The following is a 20,862-nucleotide window of genomic DNA, read 5'->3' as shown; positions in this document are numbered from 1 at the left end:
AAATCTATCACCACATTCAGTCTTTGGAGCCCCCAAAACACTGCTCTAAAAGATACTAAATGCTACTAAACTACACCCATTACATTCAATTAATAAAAACCAATTAAATTAGTACACCTGTACTGCAAAACTGTAATGACTCAAATGAAACAAGTTTGAAATGTAAGAACAGATTCCACATTTATTCAAACTGTATGGCTTAAACAGTAGGATAACAGCAAACAGCTAAAGTACTATTGTCCTTCAAGTTTTCTCAACTTATAAAATCACAAAGTAGAAAAAAATACAACCTGATAAATAAAGAAACAGGACAAATAAATAAAAGTTCACTGAAAATAAAACCCTATCAGTGATGACCTCTTCTAATATAAATAAAATGTGCAAATTAACCTGTGGTTGGAACATGCCACAAATTAGATACTATTGCAATTTTTTTTTCGTAATAGTCAAACGTTATATCAAAATGTAACAACCATTTCCTTCTGTTTGGGTAACAACATAGTGCAAAAGACAACATGATGAAGAACAAAAATATATAGGCATCCTTTGCACTCACTGTGTTTTTGCAGACTCTGCACATAATAGATGATGTTTGCTCCTCGTCTCTCTTTTTAAATCCAGACCAGTCCCAGATAACGGAGCTGGAGCCTCGTTTAACAACGAGCTCATTGCTCTCAGATCCGCCTTCTGCCATGTTTGTTAAGCCGGATTTATGGTTCTGCGTTACCATAAACCATAAATCAGCTTTACACAAAAACGTCATCAACGGGAATTTATCGTTTTTACCGCGAGATGACAAATTCTTACTGTGGGGAAATTTTTTGACGGTATATGGTGAACGGTAAAATATCGCCCATTCCTACTGGACACATATATGCAGGTGAAATGTTTCATGTCTACCCTCCAGAGGAGTTCAACGACAAGATCCTGAGTCCGGAGCTGAGCGAGCTGGAGCTGCAGCGTTTGCACGGCGAGGTGCAGCACATCTACCAGACCTACTGCCTGGACGAGAGCATCGACAAGATCAGCTTCGACCCGTTCATCGTGGACGAGATCAGGAACAGTGAGTCCAGCGGTCCAGGGGTGGGGGGTGTGGGCGTGTCTGTGTTCTGACCTGTGGTGTTTCCCGTCAGTCGCCAGAGGTCCGTACTCGGCTGTGGTGAAGCTGCAGACGATGCGCTGCCTGTTTGAGGCCTACGAACACGTCCTGTCTCTGCTGGAGAACGTCTTCACACCCATGTTCGGCCACAGCGACGAGGTAAGAGGCCGCTCACCGGGACCACATGTGTAGACCCCACACCTCGTTAGAAAGACAACCGCAGTCAGACAAGTAGGGAACAATCTAATTATTTCATTGAGAAGACAAGTGTGGATACATTTAGAAGTGTGTGTGTGTGTGTGTGTGTGTGTGTGTGTGTGTGTGTGTGTGTGTGTGTGTGTGTGTGTGTGTGTGTGTGTGTGTGTGTGTGTGTGTGTGTGTGTGTGTGTGTGTGTGTGTGTGTGTGTGTGTGTGTGTGTGTGTGTGTGTGTGTGTGTGTGTGTGTGTGTGTGTGTGTGTGTGTGTGTGTGTTGGGGGGGCAGCCTAGCTTTAAATCTTAGGTGCCAACATCTGACAGATCCATGCTCTGTTGAATCTGCTTCCAGGTTTCTATTTATCTATTTTATCTATTGTGTCTTTGCTTTGTTCTGCTCTTTTACTTATTTTTTCTTTTTCTACACTAATTTTTATGTACTATTCCATCAACCTGCCCAGGGACTACAGGTGGAAAATAGCAAGCTGCTACAACCTGGAACAATGCATATTCACTTACAAGATTCATGTCTTATTGTGCACTGTCCCTGTTTTGACATAAATAAATTACAATTACAAGAAGGAGTTTAAACATCAATATAAAAGCAAAAGAACACCAAGAATTGACCTCTCAAAATCTTCAAAAGGTATTCAATTCAATTCAATTCAATTTTATTTATATAGCGTCTAATACAACAGATGTTGTCTGTAGACGCTTTCCAGAGACCCAGAACATGAACATAAACCCCAGAACAAATATTACATAAACAATGGCAGGTAAAAACTCCCCTAGTGGGAGAAAAACCTTAAGCCAAAGTAGAAACCTGGACCAGGACCTGGATCATAGGCCGGGAACACAGGCCAGAACGCAGCTCCTGAGGCTCCGGCCTGCAAACATACACAAAAGAGAAAAAAGGGGGGCCGGCACAAGAAACTACAGGAACGATGGACAAAAATGATAGCTATGAGATATTTATAATAAATAAAAATGGAAATGGAGAAAAGAGGAAGGGAAGAGGAGAGGAGAAGAAGGGTGAGAGGCACCGCCCAGCGGATCATGTCGGTCCCCCCTGCAGCATAGGCCTATAGCAGCATATCTACCACCAAGCTATATTTGAGACTAACTGTTATAGTTTTGTTCTATAGCTGCAACTATGACTACTGACTCTAACACACTAGAGTTTACACTACCTAGAGATTTACCAACACCAGCTAGAGGTTTACTAAACACTAACTATAGGCTTTACTAAACAGAAAGGTTTTAAGTTTAGTTTTAAAGGTGGAGGTGGTGTCAGCCTCCTTAACCCAGATTGGAAGTTGGTTCCAAAGTAATGGTGCCTGATAGCAGAACGCCCGCCCTCCAAATCTACATTTAGATACTTTAGGAACTACGAGTAAACCTACACACTGGTAAACTCTTACGTAGACGCAGGACTCAAATACTCACAGCTGCAGGTCTCAGAGACAAGTACAGCGGCGTCCACAAGTTGACCCAAACAGCCAAACTAAAGGAAACTTCTACACACCACCGTAACAGAGCAGACGCATGCATGCACAGTCCTGGTCCAACATGGTCCAGAACATGGTCTAAGTAGCTTTCTGGATAGCAATCTGGTAGGTCAAGGGGGGGCATTATCCTGCTTATACCACGGCCCCTTACCAAAAAACATAAATATTAGTTAATAATAATATAATATCTTTATTTATAAAGCGCTTTTCAAAAACAAGTCACAAAGTGCTTTACATGCAATTAAAAACAGGAAACAAATAATTAGTACAATATTAAGACACAATTGAGAGATAATAAAAACAGACAAATAATACAATCAGTTAAACGCAAATCTAAAATAGTGAGTTTTTAAAAGTGACTTAAAAGAAGACAATGTGTTATCTCCCTGATCTCCTCCGGCAGGTCGTTCCATAAGTGAAGGGGTAAAACAGACAAGGCCCGGTCACCCTTGGTCTTTAATTTAGACCAAGGAATGTCCAGGAATGACCCACCAGAGGATCCCAGGGTGAGGTCAGACTTGTATGGGGTCAGGAGGTCAGCTATGGAATCAGGAGCTACCCCCAAACCAGCCTTAAAAGTAATAATTAAAATTTAAAATCCACTCTAAAAGGGACTGGGAGCCAGTGAAGGGACTTTAAAATTGGTGTGATGTGTTCTCTCCTGTTGGACCGGGTAATGAGTCTGGCTGCTGCATTTTGAATTAACTGTAGTTTATTTAGATTTTGCTGAGTGAGGCATGAAAAAAGTAAATTGCAGTAATCTAACCGGGATGGAATAAATGCATGTATAAATGTCTCTAAGATGAAAGAAATGACCTGATTTTTGATATTTTTCTAAGTTGGAAGAAGCATGATTGGACAACAGAATTTATATGCTGGTCGAAATTGAAGTGTTTGTCAAAAATAATACAGAGGTTTCTACAAGAAGTGGTGATGTTGGATGAGAGGGGACCAAGATGGGAAGAAATATGATTATAAAATATGATTTTGCGATGAGTCTGGGCCTATGATGAAGATTTCTGTCTTCTCTGAGTTAAGTTGTAAAAAGTTTGATGCCATCCAGTTATAGATATCTGCAATGCACATGTGGAGGTTATTTAGTTGATTGGAGTTGCTATTATCAAAGGAAAGGTATAATTGTGTATCATCGGCATAGAAATGGTATTTTATTATGTTTTGTAATAATATGACCTAGAGGAAGCACTGCTCCAGTAACTAGGACGGACCTGAGATACGACTTAGCAACAGGAGATATTCTAGTCCACTCAGCTCCGCTCGGCTCTGCTGCAGTAACAAACAGGAAATAGATTTGTTTCAAAGAATCAAATAGATAGTTTCCTAAATCGTTTTATTAAGCTACATATATGATATACATATTAAGATTTGCCGGACTTCTGTTCTTTACCGTCCTGCAGTAGCCTTCTCTGAATCTCCGTTGCCGTGGTTACCACCTGGCAGTTGATCCAGCGCAATGATATTAAAGATATCAGGCAATTTGACAGAACTTGTTTTCTAGGTGTAGGTTATGACTTTTAACCTCCACCTGCCGGCCAATCAGAATGGAGCATTCACACAGACCGTGGTATAAAGATGAATAACTTATTAGTTCCAGGTGTGTGAAATGTGTCTAAGTGTCTGGTCTTTGTCAGTATTTCAGACACCTGCTGAGAGGAGCCGAGTCTCCAGCCAGGAGCTCCAAGATCAACAGGTGCGTGGCTTGAAGTTTACACCGTTTAAAGAGAGAACAGTAGAAATGTTTGGAAGAAAAGACTTGAATGAGAACGTGGTTCAGCCGTCAGAGCTGCCGCGTTTCCTTCAAGCTGTCCTGAGGGCTGCTGGGAAATGGGTGGTCATTAGTTCTGCGTCTTCTTCCAGAAATAGCTTCGTTCTGGAGGAGGGCAGGTAAGTCTGTCTCCGGCATGCTTCCCGTCTGCGCCAGACGGACGCCGCTCAGTGTGGCGCTGCTGACTTTAACTCCGCTTCTGAATGTCCACGCGTCCTGCTGGCGCATGCACACTAAACCTCCCGGACCTGGTCTGGACACCTGTCTCATGAATTCAAGGGTTGGTCTGGTCCTCCTGGACCTGACTTTTGGCATTTTTCCACTAGCACCTACTCGGCTCGACTCATCTCAACTCGGCTCGACTCAATGATCGTATATTTAGTAGTCCGCATCTAATTTTTCGGTCTCTTATTGGTACCAAATGTGCATTGGTTTTAATTTTTACAAGATTATTTTGGTTAACACCTCCAAAATGCCGCACCTGGTGAACTTGTGGAGGGCGGGGAACTGCAACTACTTCTATTTTGCTAGGCACATTGTTAGAGTTGCCAGTTACATCATGCAATCCTACAGTTTTATTGGCAGGCGTTGGTCCTCGGGAAGCAGAAGAAAAGTCAGTTTTCTAGTTTGTTTCCTGAGAAGCTTCAATGACACAGGTTCGGATGTAGCCAAAGATCCATCTGAAAAGTAAAGTCAAGTCATTTAAAGTTGTAATGGAAAAGCCAGGTAAACATGCCGCTGGAGGTGAGAACCTGAGCAAGGCAGCACAGGGAACTGGAGGAGTGAGAGTTTTAGAGGCCGTTAGGTTGTATTACTGCTCTAAATGCAGCAGCAGTTCTGGAGCAAAGCTGCCAGGCCCGGTCAGGTCTGGAGGCCGGAGCGTCTCCACCTGCTGCTCCGTCTGAAGAACGGCATGAAGCCGCCGCTCTTCTGCTGCATGCACGACGCTCAGCTGGACTTCTGTCCCCTGTAATGTGTCAGAGGAGTGTAGTCGTGGACGGTGAGGTGTGATTGTCTCTGTTCATTCCAGGAACGCATCAAAACGAGGGGAATCTTTCGGGATCAGCAGGATCGGGAGTAAAATCAAAGGTGTGTTCAGGAGCACCACGATGGAGGGAGCCCTGCTGCCACCCAGCAGCCTGACCGACACCGACGACGACGCGGTGAGTCCCCGTCCAGCAGCGTTCATACCTTAGACCAGCCTTTCTCAACCGGGGTGTCGCAGCACCCTGGGGTGTCGTCCAACTGCTTCAGGGGTGTCGTCAAAAAATTACATATTCTGGCATTTCATATATAAATACCGTATTTTCGCGACCATACGGGCGCCGTGTGGAAAGGCATACCCTCATTTTTGTATTTAAAACACACACACGGCGCACCGAACGTAAAGGCGCCGTCTACACACACACCCACACACACACACACACGCGCGCGCGCGCCGCAGAACACACACACAAGCACACAAGTGTGCGTATTTAAAAATAGAGCGGGAGCAAAACTTTGTTTGATTGTACTTTATTTCAGTTTTTACATTAATCAAACCCATCGAAGTCTCATCCTCTGTTTCTGCATTAAAGAGCTCCGCTAAATCAGCTGTGCCAGTCCGAATTCCTCGCTGTCAGATTCACTTTCCGTGCCGTGCGGCGCCTCGGACATGCCGGCTTTTGCGAAATCTCGCAAAATAGTCCCAGCAGAGTTATCGTGTTCAAGTTATTGATACAAAATAAATGGGACATATGCATTTACAGTCAGAGCGATGCAGTTTGGTTTTTAATTATATTTTACTCTGGGGTGTCGTGAGATTTTATTCACTTTTGAAAGGTGTCGTGACTGAAAAAAGGTTGAAAAAGGCTGCCTTAGACCATGATCCTCATGATGTCTGATTGTTGTTGGTCTGAAATACTCATGTTATTTTCCACCACGTCACTTTTTTTTTTTAACAATATTTTTATTAATTTTTCACTTTTACAAGTAAAGAATGGATACATAATATGATCCACAGAAATAACAAGCAAAACAGGCAAACAATGTTTTTTTTTTTTTTTTTCACTTTAGTTTTTATTTAAAATTTTTCCTTTTACAAAGGTGGAACAACTCAATCAAAATAGTACTAAAACATGTACAGAACACATTTAAAGGAGCATGAGGCTCCTTTTAAGAAATGAGACTCTCTAGCGCCACCCTTCACCACGACGGCCGTCGGGGGTACTGCAGCCAACAGTGAAGCCGGCACGGGAGAACGGGGAGAACGTGCATGCAGCGTCATGTGACGTCACATCCACAGGACGGCGCGGGAAATTCGGGACCGAATTGCAGCACATTTTGCAGCACACAGCCTGTTCAAGGCAAAGGAGAGATACACTAGAGGGATCATTCTTTTTGGTTTGGAACGCTTCATCTGACATTATTACTAGAAAACTTAAAACGTATACAAATTTTTTTCATAAATCCTGCCTCAATCCTGCCTCATGCTCCTTTAAAAAAATAAAAATAAAATGAATAATAAAAAAAAAATAAAACAACATCAACACATGGGAATCCGTTTCCAAGCAATCTGTCCATATTCCATTTTCTTTTCCTCAATCAAGTTTTTTTTGTTTTGTCGTTGTTCAGTCATAAATCTTGTCCATCTCGTCCATTTCTCTCTGAACTGGGCTTCCTGCAGCCTTAAGTGATGTATCACTTTTTCGTTTGTGTCGATTTCCTCGACCAGGTGAATCCATTGTTCTTGAGTAGGGGTGTCTCCCTTTCCCCATTTCTTCGTGATAGCTTTCTTAGCTGCGGCAAACAATGTTTTGATATTAAGTGTTGTCTTGGAGGCCCAATACGAAAGTTATGGGGTCCATCTCCAGTTTTAAGCCCAATATCTTTTCTATTTCAGGTAACAAATTAGACCAATACACTTTCAGTTTACAACATGACCAAAAACAATGAGTTAGGGTACCGATTTCTGATAACGTCACTCATTAACCAAAAGTAAGCCCAGGAGAGCAGACGTGGGTTAAAAAGGTACGCTGCTGCAGGTCGTCAGACCTCTGGGACGTTCAGGTGTGTCGGCTCCAGAACAAGAAGGAAACGTGGCAGCAGTTCCAGATGTTGCCCCACAGACATCTTGGGCTGGGTATAAAAGCGCCTGCAAAGTGGGTGGAGTTCAGCGTCCTACCGCCAGAAAGATGAGCCACTAATGGAGAGCGTTCAAGACGGTTGTTACTCTCCCAGCAGCGGCCGGAGACGGACGGTGTAACCTCAGAGAAACACAAACACAAACCAGCAGGCTCCGACCCGGAGCTCTCGGGCTTCACTCACCATGTTCAGTGGTCCGTGACATCACCGTGACATCACCGTGACATCACCGTGACATCACCGTGACATCACCGTAAGAAAACCAGGGGCCGGATTCACCAATATGTTCTTAAGAACGATCTTAAGAAATGTCTTAAGATCTAAAATTAAGAAGTTCATAAGAAAGTTCTTTAGTGCAATTCCTCAATATTTTCTTAAGAACCATCTTAAGAACTGTTATTTCTTACGAATTTCTTATTTTTCCTACTTAAAGGAGCTTGAGGCTCCTTTTAAGAAATGAGACTCTCTAGCGCCACCCTTCACCACGACGGCCGTTGGGGGTACTGCAGCCAACAGTGAAGCCGGCACGGGAGAACGGGGAGAACGTGCATGCAGCGTCATGTGACGTCACATCCGCAGCCCAGCGCGGGAAATTCGGGACCGAATTGCAGCACATTTTGCAGCAACAGCCTGTTCAAGGCAAAGGAGAGATACACTAGAGGAAACATTCTTTTGGGTTTGGAACGCTTCATCTGACATTATTACTAGAAAACTTAAAACGTATACAAATTTTTTTCATAAATCCTGCCTCAATCCGGCCTCAAGCTCCTTTAAGAACTTCTTAAAATATGTCATTGCATTGCACTCGCCAACAAACAACATTTATACAGGTAGTTTGGTCTTAACCGTCAGCCACTCACTAAACATGGAGAAGGAGAAAAAGAGATGCAGGAACTTTTTAAGGTTATGGTGGATGAGATTAATGTGTGAAAAAAATACTATTGGGGAAAATTAATAATAATTAACTACCACGCTAACTAACATGCTAACTAACAGTTAACAGGCTCTTTGTGTAATTAATTACAAAGTATATCCTCAAACTATGACCTACTAGTCTAAACTTGTCTAAAATGTGTTGAAAAAGGTGAAATTAGAGTCTTATTATTATTATTATTATTATTATTACCTTTTCACAGAAGAAATTTTAAGACAGGTCAAGGTTGTCTTAAAGTTAAGAAAAAAGTCAAGAACAAATTTGAGAACTTTTATTTCAAAATACCATTTATTCTTAAGTTTTTTCTTAAGAAGAAACTTAAGAAGAAAGTTGAGAAAATACTTAGAACTTTTTTGGAGAATACGACTTCTTCTCTTTTTTCTTCTTAAGACTGAACTTAAGAAAGAAATGACACTTAAGAAGATTTTTTTTCTTAAGAATGTTTTGTGAATCCGGCCCCTGGTCAAATCTCCAGAGCTTTGAAACACCTCACTGTGCTCTCCGTCATGTGCAGGTGGAGGAGGCGACCGTCGTCATGGAGGACGACTCCCCCGCAGAGCCAGCTAACACGCCGGGCATCCAGAGGAACCTGGCGGCCTGGACCATCATCATCCCCTACATCGACTTCTTTGAGGACGACGTGAAGAGGGAGAAGATCCCCGTCTTCTGCATCGACGTGGAGCGTCACGACCGGAAGGACGGTGGGGAAAATGCAAAGCTGGACCTAGAGCTTCTGCTTCCAACCTGGAAGAAGGTCAGACGTTCTTAAATCTTAAAAAGTGAAGAGTTGTTCTGTCCTGCAGCGGGCCACGAAGCTGAGAAGTGGTCGGTCTACAGAAGATACCTGGAGTTTTACGTGCTGGAGTCAAAGCTCACCGAGTTCCACGGTAACCAAACCCGCTGAAATGAAACACCCCTCTTTCTGATGGCAGAAGTCGCCTGCAGATGATAATTAGCTGCTTCTGATCATCTTCATGTCTTCAGGCACGTTTGCAGACGCACAACTTCCTTCCAAGAGAATCATCGGACCAAAGAATTACGAGTTCCTGGCCTCCAAGAGGGAGGAGTTTGAGGAATATTTACAGGTACCCTGCTCTGGTAGTGACGCACCGCCCAGCTGTGTTGAGGTGGAAGGGTGGAAGGGTGGGGTTACACGGGGTCCAGGTGTGTTGAGGAGGAGGAGGAGGGAGGAAGGGTGACAGTAGACACATCTAAGTATCATATGATTAAAAAAAATCAACAACAAAAAAACAGTGTTGGAGAAGAAGGGAAGCATGTAGATGTGAAAGGGAGGGGGCCCAGAACTGATCCTTGGGGGACTCCGACAGTCAGATTAATAACACTCACTCACCTCTTCCTCTTCCTGCTCTGAAGCAATGAAGTGATGACTGATTGATTGGAGCTTTGCTTGGTGCTCAGCTGTGGAGGTGAAACAACTCCTGCTGGTGTTTGTGTGCAGAGACTCCTGCAGCATCCGGAGCTCAGCAACAGCCAGCTGCTGGCCGACTTCCTGTCCCCTCACAGCATGGAGTCTCAGTTCCTGGACAAGATGCTGCCCGACGTCAACCTGGGTTTGTACACGGAACACACCGGAGACCACGCTCTCACCATGAACTGAGTGGACAACCAGCTCACACCAGTTTGCTGTATTAGTTACTAGTTAAAGATTTTAGACATTTTTTCTTGACAATGGTTGAAAGACTTTAATTAAATAACATATAATAACATATAATTAAATAACTGCAAACAGAGATTTGGATTTGGAAGCATCCCGGCCGGTTCCAGCTGTGGAGCTCTAAGTTTGTCTTGTTTCAGATTTAACTTAATCTTTTCTAGTTGTTGTCGTTGTTGTGTTAACAGAGTTTGTTTTTGTGTTTCAGGAAGGATTTTCAAGTCTGTTCCGGGAAAGTTGATAAAAGAGGTGAGGCCCCATCAGACCACCTGGTCAGGTTGTAGACTTTAACACCTGGTCAGGTTGTAGACTTTAACACCTGGTCAGGTTGTAGACTTTAACACCTGGTCAGGTTGTAGACTTTAACACCTGGTCAGGTTGTAGACTTTAACACCTGGTCAGGTTGTAGACTTTAACACCTGGTCAGGTTGTAGACTTTAACACCTGGTCAGGTTGTAGACTTTAAAGAGCATATTGCAGGTTGGAGACCCCTGTGAATCAATGTGTAGGAAAATAATGTAGGAACTGAATTCTCATTGAAATACGCATAAATATATACTGCAGTGACCTCCGGAGTTGTTTTTGTGAGAGTATTTTACTTCCGCATCTGAAAAAGTTGAACCGGAAGTGACGTGACATCAGGGAGCGCGGTGAATTCAACAATAGGAAAAATAATGGATCTATTAAAGAGCTCTTTAAAGAGCATATTGCAGGTTAGAATTTTTTCAAAAATGATACCTGACCTTATGTGAAAATGAAAATTATGTGAGAAGTTAATGTAGGATTGAATATGTTTTACAAGACATAAGGGCACGTATTCAGAGGAAAAAGTGGCTGATTTTAGCCAAGCTCCTACAAACGCTTTTTTTTTCGACCACCGCGTCATATGACGCAGCACCAGGGAGCATCTCCACAGCTGCCCCATCTGACTGTGCAGACCCCGTACACAGGTAGCCGGGTATCTGCTAAACCCAAGATATTTTCCTACGTTTGGACCTGTCATCCACATGACAACGCAAATAAACAAATGTTTAAAAAAACTCCGGGCAAAGTGAAGATTTTTGAAAACCGCAGTGAATAAAGGCGGATTTATGGTTCCGCGTAAAATCGACGGCGTAGCCTACGGTGTAGGGTACGCGGCGCACGCAGCGTTCGGTGCGTAGCTGCGTACCCTACACCGTAGGGTCTGCGTTGGTGTAACGCGGACCCATAAATCAGCCTTTTAAAAAGCGAGTTTCAGCTGTCAATCAAAAGAACGTGGGGGGCCTAACGGGTTCGTAATTATAAGGCTGTGGCCCGTCATATTGGTGTGAATACACATTCAACATTAATGGATCAATCAATTTTGGACTTTGACACCCGGTCAGGTTGTAGACTTTGACCACCCGGTACTATCACCTAGTGGAGTGGATTGGGTACTAGTTGAAAAGCCCCACCAGTAATTCTAGTGATGGGTCACGTGGAGACGGGGCTGCCTCACTGTTGAGCTTTGACAACATTTAGAAGTACCACATCTTCTCAGATGTGGTTCCCAGATGCTAGATTTACTACAATGCTCTTATGAGAGATCCTAAGTTCCTGATCAGCGTGGCGGGCGAGAACCTGAAAGTGTCAGAGCTGCAGGTAAATAAACTCTCCTCTCTGATGTGGCAGTAACTCAGAACTGTAAGTTGTAAGACAAAGACAACTCCTGCGCTTCAGGAACGGTGGTGGCAGTTTCATGATGCTGCTCGGCAGGAGGGATGGTAATCTGTTTGTCAACGCCGTGGTTTGGAGAGACAGAGCTTTGCAGAGGTTTACGGAGGCGGAGCTTTGCAGACGTTTACGGAGACAGAGCTTTGCAGAGGTTTCCGGAGGCGGAGCTTTGCAGGGGTCTACAGAGGCAGAGCTTTGCAGAGGTTTACGGAGCTTTGCAGACGTTTACGGAGACAGAGCTTTGCAGAGGTTTACGGAGACAGCTTTGCAGAGGTTTACGGAGCTTTGCAGAGGTTTACGGAGGCAGAGCTTTGCAGAGGTTTACAGAGGCGGAGCTTTGCAGAGGTTTACAGCGGCGGAGCTTTGCAGAGGTTTACGGAGGCGGAGCTTTGCAGAGGTTTACAGAGGCGGAGCTTTGCAGAGGTTTACGGAGGCAGAGCTTTGCAGAGGTTTACAGAGGCGGAGCTTTGCAGAGGTTTACAGAGGCGGAGCTTTGCAGAGGTTTACGGAGGCGGAGCTTTGCAGAGGTTTACGGAGGCAGAGCTTTGCAGAGGTTTACGGAGGTTTACAGAGGCGGAGCTTTGCAGAGGTTTACGGAGGCGGAGCTTTGCAGAGGTTTACAGAGGCGGAGCTTTGCAGAGGTTTACGGAGGCGGAGCTTTGCAGAGGTTTACGGAGCTTTGCAGAGGTTTACGGAGACAGAGCTTTGCAGAGGTTTACGGAGGCAGAGCTTTGCAGAGGTTTACGGAGGCGGAGCTTTGCAGAGGTTTACGGAGCTTTGCAGAGGTTTACGGAGCTTTGCAGAGGTTTACGGAGACAGAGCTTTGCAGAGGTTTACAGAGGCGGAGCTTTGCAGAGGTTTACGGAGACGGAGCTTTGCAGAGGTTTACGGAGACGGAGCTTTGCAGAGGTTTACGGAGACGGAGCTTTGCAGAGGGGAGTTGTGTTTTAACTGGTTGCAGTGTATTTTTTCAGAGAGGACAGAACCTGGAGCCCTTCATCCAGTCCTTCTTCAATTCCTGCGAGTCCCCCAAACCCAAACCCAACCGACCTGAGCTCACCATCCTCAGCCCCACAGCAGAGAACAACAAGAAGGTAAACACTCAGCACAAACCCAGAACCAGGAGGACTCACAACTCCTCAGACTCTGCAGAACTCCTCAGACGTTCTCTGTCTGTTCTGCTCGTCCTCTGATGAATCCGGTCTGGTTCATCAGGTTCACCCACACCACACAGCTCTGTATGTGGCGTTCACGTCCGTTCGCGTGCACCACCAACCGCAACGTCGCTCGTGTAGTACACGAGGAGAGAGCGTCGTACCGGCGGTGACCGATAGGGGGCAGTAAGCAGAGCAACAGTTGGAAAAGTGATTAAATATTTAGTAGCAGCGGTAGTAGCAGATTAGAACAACAAACAAGTTTACATGACACCATTGGATGATGTAGGAGATTATAACATTGCTTTGGTTGCGATGTCGGCAAAGGAAACGGCACCAGCGACACCAGCTGATATCAGCCCGGGACCAGCTGGTCCTGGTCTGATACCAGCCGGTCTGATACCAGCCGGTCTGATACCAGCTGGTCCTGGTCTGATACCAGCTGGTATCAGACCAGGACCAGCTGGTCTGATACCAGCTGGTCTGATACCAGCTGGTATCAGACCAGCTGGTATCAGACCGGGACCAGCTGGTCCTGGTCTGATACCAGCTGGTCCCGGTCTGATAGCTGGTATCGGGGGCCGATCGATTGGTGCATCTCTATACCAGCCGGTCTGATACCAGCTGGTGTCAGACCAGCTGGTATCAGACCGGGACCAGCTGGTCTGATACCAGCTGGTGTCAGACCAGCTGGTATCAGACCGGGACCAGCTGGTCTGATACCAGCTGGTATCAGACCAGCTGGTATCAGACCAGCTGGTATCAGACCAGCTGGTCTGATACCAGCTGGTATCAGACCAGCTGGTATCAGACCAGCTGGTCCCGGTCTGATACCAGCTGGTCTGATACCAGCTGGTATCAGACCAGCTGGTCTGATACCAGCTGGTCTGATACCAGCTGGTATCAGACCAGCTGGTCTGATACCAGCTGGTCTGATACCAGCTGGTCTGATACCAGCTGGTATCAGACCAGCTGGTATCAGACCGGGACCAGCTGGTCCTGGTCTGATACCAGCTGGTCCCGGTCTGATAGCTGGTATCGGGGGCCGATCGATTGGTGCATCTCTATACCAGCCGGTCTGATACCAGCTGGTGTCAGACCAGCTGGTATCAGACCGGCTGGTATCAGACCGGGACCAGCTGGTCTGATACCAGCTGGTGTCAGACCAGCTGGTATCAGACCGGGACCAGCTGGTCTGATACCAGCTGGTATCAGACCAGCTGGTATCAGACCAGCTGGTATCAGACCAGCTGGTATCAGACCAGCTGGTCTGATACCAGCTGGTATCAGACCAGCTGGTATCAGACCAGCTGGTCTGATACCAGCTGGTATCAGACCAGCTGGTATCAGACCAGCTGGTCTGATACCAGCTGGTCTGATACCAGCTGGTCTGATACCAGCTGGTCTGATACCAGCTGGTCTGATACCAGCTGGTCTGATACCAGCTGGTCTGATACCAGCTGGTCTGATACCAGCTGGTATCAGACCAGCTGGTATCAGACCGGGACCAGAGCCAGAACTGCAGTTCGCTAAGCGTTCAGTGTCTTTTTGAGAACGTGCACGTCGATGCGTCAAATGAACGCAGGATACGCGTGACGTCACAATGCGTACGCGGTCTGAACTGCAAGTCTATCTGGGGCTTTAGAGAGCTTCCTGTTTCCACTCTGACGGGTCATGGTGTCGCCCCCACCTGCAGCTCTTCACCGACCTGTACGGGAACAACGCCAACCTGTCCGAGAGCACCGACAGGAGGCACAACCCCAACTGCTTCATGGAGATGATCACCGTGGACGGCATGTATGACTACATGATGTATGTGGGTAAGTGATGCTACACGTCTGAGCGCCCACACATCTGGTGGTGTTTGGGTTACTGGATCAAAAATGTCCAACGTTTACACCCCACTGAACTGTATACAGTAATCCCTGGCTGTAACGCGGTTCACCTTTCACGACTCGCTGCTTCATGGATTTACATTGTGCATCGTGTTCTGCATTCTGATTGGCTAAACAGTCTCCCCGCTTCTTCACTTCCTGTGTCAATAACGTTGGTTGCTTAGCAACAAGCTGAAAACGGCCATTGAGCTTCAGCAGCAGCTGAAGAACGGGACCTTTGATGAATCGTTCATTACAGTCTCAGATATAATCCATGGTGTCGGTTTATAAGAATCTTTTTACCCAGAAGAAAAAAGAGCAACAACAACGACCCATAACTATGTTCTTCTCTGGAAAAACACACTGGCATCGGGGCTTTAGAAGAAAAACACGCTACAGAGTCAGAATGCAGCGAAATACCCACAAGTCACAATTTGTCCTACTGGACTTATTGTATTTTTTTTTCACAATCATTTTTCATTTTCTCCCGTTCAGATCCAGGTACTCGGGTCGTGGTGGGGCTGATCTCCGCTATTTGAAGACTTGTATAATAATTGTAAAAAAAAAAAAGGTTTCTACTTCCCAGATTTCACCTGTCACGGGTTCTTTTTGGAACGTAACCCCCACGAAAAATGAGGGATTAATGTATTTCTATTTCCTTTGCGGTAACTTCCTGGTTCTGAGTCCTGGTTCCCAGTAACTCTTTGAATCCTCCAGACGGGTCTCCACGCCTGCCCTGCAGCTCCTCTTCCTGCCAGTGCTGAGTGACGTGAGTGTTCTGACTGGTGTGTTGCCCCTCAGGTCGGACGGTGTTCCACGTCCCGGACTGGCTGCACCACGTCATGGCAGCCGGCCGCATCCTGCTCAAGAACACGTTTGAAGCGTACATGGATCAGTACATGCAGTCCAAGCTGGAGCAGGTCCTGCAGGAGCACCGCATGGTGTCGCTCATCACGCAGCTCAGAGGTACGGCCCGCTATGCTTCCAGCCGGGTCCCTGCTGGGTCCCCGCTGGGTCCCTGCCGGTTTCCCGCCGGGTCCCCCTTGTATCTTATCAATAAGTCAATAAGTGACGTACCATCCAAACGGCCTCCTAAGTATTTCTTGTGTTTATAACGTGACAGATAAAAGTTAGTCTGTTTTAAACCGGATTAGTGTGATCTGAAGTATCGCGGCGGGTTGACTGGTGTCACCTCCTTCATCTGTCTGTGTCTCCCCAAGACGCTGTGTTCTGCGAGAACACCGAGGAGCGGACAGCCGAGGACAAACAAGCCCGAGCCAAGCAGGCGTTTGAGGGGATGATGAAGTATTTACCAGGTGGGTGTTCCAGGGACCTGAACAACGCTGCACTCAGCCGTCTGGGGGAGGAGGGGGAGGAGGGGGAGGAGGGCACAGCGGACATGTTAGAGGTTGTTGCTGTTCCTTTAAACCTAATACTGTCCTGGGTTCTATCCGAGTAGTAACTCGAAGGAAAAGCCACGGTTGTGGAACATCACATCTCAGACCTTGTTTGGTTTCAGACTACGTGGCCAAGAGCATCGGTGAAGAAGCCAAACACGACGGAGTCCAGCTGCTGTTTGCAACTCTGCAGCAGCCGCTCCTCAACAAGCAGGTGGGTGAACCAGGAACACGCCGGTCTGGGCCGGTCTCCTCTGTAACCTAGGCAACGCACGCAGACACAGACCGGAGGCAGTAACGTTGTTCCACATAAACCAGAACTGAGGTGGTTGTTGCTGTGAACGTGATCAGTGATGGATGATCTGACCAGCACAGAGCTATTGATGAGAAACTAAACAGCAGCTGATATACTGGTCCAGAGGTCACGTGACCTCCGTCGTTGCTGCCCGTCTGACCCCAGAACAACCGTCTGCTCTCTCCTCAGATGACCTACGTGCTGCTGGACATCGCCATGATGGAGCTGTTCCCTGAACTCACCAAGGTAAACCTGCGGCGGCGGACATAACCCCTCTGACAGGCACCGTGACCTCCTGATGACCCCTGACCTCCTGATGACCCCTGACCTCCTGATGACCCCTGACCTCCTGATGACCTCTGACAGGCACCGTGACCTCCTGATGACCTCTGACAGGCACCGTGACCTCCCGATGACCTCTGACCTCCTGATGACCTCTGACAGGCACCGTGACCTCCTGACGACCTCTGACAGGCACCGTGACCTCCCGATGACCTCTGACCTCCTGATGACCTCTGACAGGCACCGTGACCTCCTGACGACCTCTGACAGGCACCGTGACCTCCCGATGACCTCTGACCTCCTGATGACCTCTGACAGGCACCGTGACCTCCTGACGACCCCTGACCTCCTGATGACCCCTGACCTCCTGACGACCCCTGACCTCCTGACGACCCCTGACCTCCTGATGACCTCTGACAGGCACCGTGACCTCCTGATGACCTCTGACAGGCACGTGACCTCCTGATGACCCCTGACCTCCTGATGTCCCCTGACCTCCTGATGACCTCTGACAGGCACGTGACCTCCTGATGACCCCTGACCTCCTGATGACCCCTGACCTCCTGATGTCCCCTGACCTCCTGATGACCTCTGACAGGCACGTGACCTCCTGATGACCCCTGACCTCCTGATGACCCCTGACCTCCTGATGACCTCTGACAGGCACGTGACCTCCTGATGACCCCTGACCTCCTGATGTCCCCTGACCTCCTGATGACCTCTGACAGGCACGTGACCTCCTGATGACCCCTGACCTCCTGATGACCCCTGACCTCCTGATGACCTCTGACAGGCACGTGACCTCCTGATGACCCCTGACCTCCTGATGACCCCTGACCTCCTGATGACCTCTGACAGGCACGTGACCTCCTGACGACCCTGACCTCCTGACGACCTCTGACCTCCTGACGACCTCTGACCTCCTGACGACCCCTGACGGTGACTGATGTCATTGACCCCGTAGAGAACACGGCCCACGCCGTCACTGGCGTTTCTACTCACGTAGGCCTGTAATTCCACCCACCAGCAGGGGGCAGCGTAGCTTCATCCTTTACTCCCTGGATGCTGAAGCTGCTAAACGTTGACCTGCAGTTGTTTTCCAGGACGTTCCAGGGAACTACTGGAAAATTAGAATATTGTGATATATTGTTATTGTGATTATTTTCTGTAATGCAAAAATGTCCTACATTCTGGATTCATTACAAATCAACTGAAATATTGCAAACCTTTTATTATTTTAATATTGCTGATCATGGCTTACAGCTTAAGAAAACTCAAATATCCTATCTCAAAAAATTAGAATATTCTGGGAATCTTAATCTTAAACTGTAAACCATAATCAGCCATATTAAGATAATAAAAGGCTTGCAATATTTCAGTTTATTTGTAATGAATCCAGAAAGTATGACATTTTTGTTTTTTTAATTGCATTACAGAAAATAAAGAACTTTATCACAATATTCTAATTTTCTGAGACAGTCCTGTATGTCCGTTCAGTTTTTCCTGTGGATCACAATAATTGTGATGCAGCTCCTGTTTCCTCCTCAGCAGGGAGCGAAGGACGCCTTCATCGTGTGACCCAGATGGATGGACGACGCCCCCCCCCCCCCCCCCCAGCTCCAAGTCCTTCACTACATTCCAGTTCCTGCTACACTAACAGAGAGAGTATTTATTGAGGATTCCAGACGTAGACCTGGCAGGTGGAGGAGCTCCTCCACCCCAGACGCTCTCTGTTGGAGGCGTCTTGTTTTACATTCCAGTAATAAGTGAATAGTTCTTAACTGCATGTGGAGTCTCTGAGCTTAATGACACGTGTTTGTTGGGTTTATCTGGTTCCATTTCCCAGAAGTTCAGAAATAAAAGGTCTGTTTCTAATCAAATGTGTCGTCTTTGTAACTTTTCAATTCAATTAAATTTTATTTATATAGCGTCTATAACAACAGAAGTTGTCTCTTGGATCTTCCCAAAGACCAGAACATGAACCCCGAGCAATTATTACATAAACAGTGGCAGGTAAAAACTCTCCTGGGGGTTCCTGAGTAGGTCCAGGTCTCGGGTGGGGGAGGTGAGTCTGGTCCTGGACATGAACCTGGAGTTCCCTGGACCAGGTCTGGACCAGGTCTGGACCAGGTCTGGAGCAGGAACCACCGTGGTTCACAAGCTGCTGGATGACAAAGGGTTTACAGGAAGAAGCAACAAGAGCTCTTAAAAGAAAAGAAAAGAAAGATTTCAAGGAGCTTTTATTGTCATCTCAGCACGTTAGACATCAGATGGAAACGTTTCCCTGTTCCCGAAGAAGTACAAAACAGAATAGAAATATAAACTAAAAAACAGGAAACACTAGTAGAACCATGTTAATGAGGGAAGAACTGGAGGTGGGGGGTAGCAAGGGCTACAGTTCAACTCAATTTATGTAGCGTCTATTACAACATAAGTTGTTTCTAGGATCTTTCTAGAGACCCAGGACATGAACATGAAGCCCCGAGCAATTATTACATAAACAATGGCAGGTAAAAACTCCCCTAGTGGGAGAAAAACCTTAAACCAAACAGTGGCAAGAAAAACTCCCCTTTAGGAGGAAGAAACCTGGACCAGGACCTGGATCGGTTTCAGTGTGGACAGAGAGAGTTTAACAGTTTCAGTGTGGACAGAGAGAGTTTAATGGTTTCAGTGTGGACAGAGAGAGTTTAATGGTTTCAGTGTGGACAGAGAGAGTTTAATGGTTTCAGTGTGGACAGAGAGTTTAATGGTTTCAGTGTGGACAGAGAGAGTTTAACAGTTTCAGTGTGGACAGAGAGAGTTTAACAGTTTCAGTGTGGACAGAGAGAGAGAGTTTAATGGTTTCAGTGTGGACAGAGAGAGTTTAACAGTTTCAGTGTGGACAGAGAGAGTTTAACAGTTTCAGTGTGGACAGAGAGAGTTTAACAGTTTCAGTGTGGACAGAGAGAGTTTAACTGTTTCAGTGTGGACAGAGAGAGTTTAGCGGTTTCAGTGTGGACAGAGAGAGTTTAACGGTTTCAGTGTGGACAGAGAGAGTTTAACGGTTTCAGTGTGGACAGAGAGAGTTTAGCGGTTTCAGTGTGGACAGAGAGAGTTTAACGGTTTCAGTGTGGACAGAGAGAGTTTAACAGTTTCAGTGTGGACAGAGAGAGTTTAACAGTTTCAGTGTGGACAGAGAGAGTTTAACAGTTTCAGTGTGGACAGAGAGAGTTTAACGGTTTCAGTGTGGACAGAGAGAGTTTAACGGTTTCAGTGTGGACAGAGAGAGAGAGTTTAACGGTTTCAGTGTGGACAGAGAGAGTTTAACGGTTTCAGTGTGGACAGAGAGAGTTTAATGGTTTCAGTGTGGACAGAGAGAGTTTAACAGTTTCAGTGTGGACAGAGAGAGAGAGTTTAACGGTTTCAGTGTGGACAGAGAGAGTTTAACGGTTTCAGTGTGGACAGAGAGAGTTTAATGGTTTCAGTGTGGACAGAGAGAGTTTAACAGTTTCAGTGTGGACAGAGAGAGAGAGTTTAATGGTTTCAGTGTGGACAGAGAGAGTTTAACGGTTTCAGTGTGGACAGAGAGAGTTTAATGGTTTCAGTGTGGACAGAGAGAGTTTAATGGTTTCAGTGTGGACAGAGAGAGTTTAACGGTTTCAGTGTGGACAGAGAGAGTTTAACGGTTTCAGTGTGGACAGAGAGAGTTTAACGGTTTCAGTGTGGACAGAGAGAGTTTAACGGTTTCAGTGTGAACAGAGAGAGTTTAACGGTTTCAGTGTGGACAGAGAGAGTTTAACGGTTTCAGTGTGGACAGAGAGAGTTTAACGGTTTCAGTGTGGACAGAGAGAGTTTAACGGTTTCAGTGTGGACA

At 46.3% G+C, this 20,862-nt stretch overlaps 1 protein-coding gene across 4 annotated transcripts in view; it reads left to right on the top strand.

Annotated features, from left to right (window-relative positions):
- LOC133464578 (sorting nexin-14-like) overlaps positions 1-18,889 on the top strand; it is a 40,645-nt gene extending 21,756 nt beyond the window's left edge. For 3 of the 4 annotated variants that reach the window (XM_061746643.1, XM_061746646.1, XM_061746645.1), the window contains exons 13-29: positions 908-1,063; positions 1,134-1,258; positions 4,450-4,508; positions 4,676-4,702; positions 5,614-5,746; positions 9,155-9,341; positions 9,444-9,527; positions 9,625-9,725; positions 10,100-10,211; positions 10,521-10,561; positions 12,982-13,101; positions 14,858-14,981; positions 15,837-16,001; positions 16,256-16,351; positions 16,555-16,646; positions 16,917-16,973; positions 18,558-18,889. In XM_061746643.1, coding sequence (XP_061602627.1) covers positions 908-1,063; positions 1,134-1,258; positions 4,450-4,508; positions 4,676-4,702; positions 5,614-5,746; positions 9,155-9,341; positions 9,444-9,527; positions 9,625-9,725; positions 10,100-10,211; positions 10,521-10,561; positions 12,982-13,101; positions 14,858-14,981; positions 15,837-16,001; positions 16,256-16,351; positions 16,555-16,646; positions 16,917-16,973; positions 18,558-18,587 — 1,709 coding nt within the window. In that variant the 3' untranslated portion in view covers positions 18,588-18,889. The remainder of the gene's footprint in view (positions 1-907; positions 1,064-1,133; positions 1,259-4,449; positions 4,509-4,675; positions 4,703-5,613; positions 5,747-9,154; positions 9,342-9,443; positions 9,528-9,624; positions 9,726-10,099; positions 10,212-10,520; positions 10,562-12,981; positions 13,102-14,857; positions 14,982-15,836; positions 16,002-16,255; positions 16,352-16,554; positions 16,647-16,916; positions 16,974-18,557) is intronic. The other variant, XM_061746644.1, reaches the window with a different exon arrangement.
- The last annotated feature ends 1,973 nt before the right edge of the window (positions 18,890-20,862 follow it).

Source organism: Cololabis saira, chromosome 18 (assembly GCF_033807715.1).
Source record: "Cololabis saira isolate AMF1-May2022 chromosome 18, fColSai1.1, whole genome shotgun sequence".
NCBI lineage: Eukaryota > Metazoa > Chordata > Actinopteri > Beloniformes > Belonidae > Cololabis > Cololabis saira.
The sequence above is the reverse complement of the archived record's forward strand: the minus strand, read 5'-3'. Positions and strand labels throughout refer to the sequence as shown.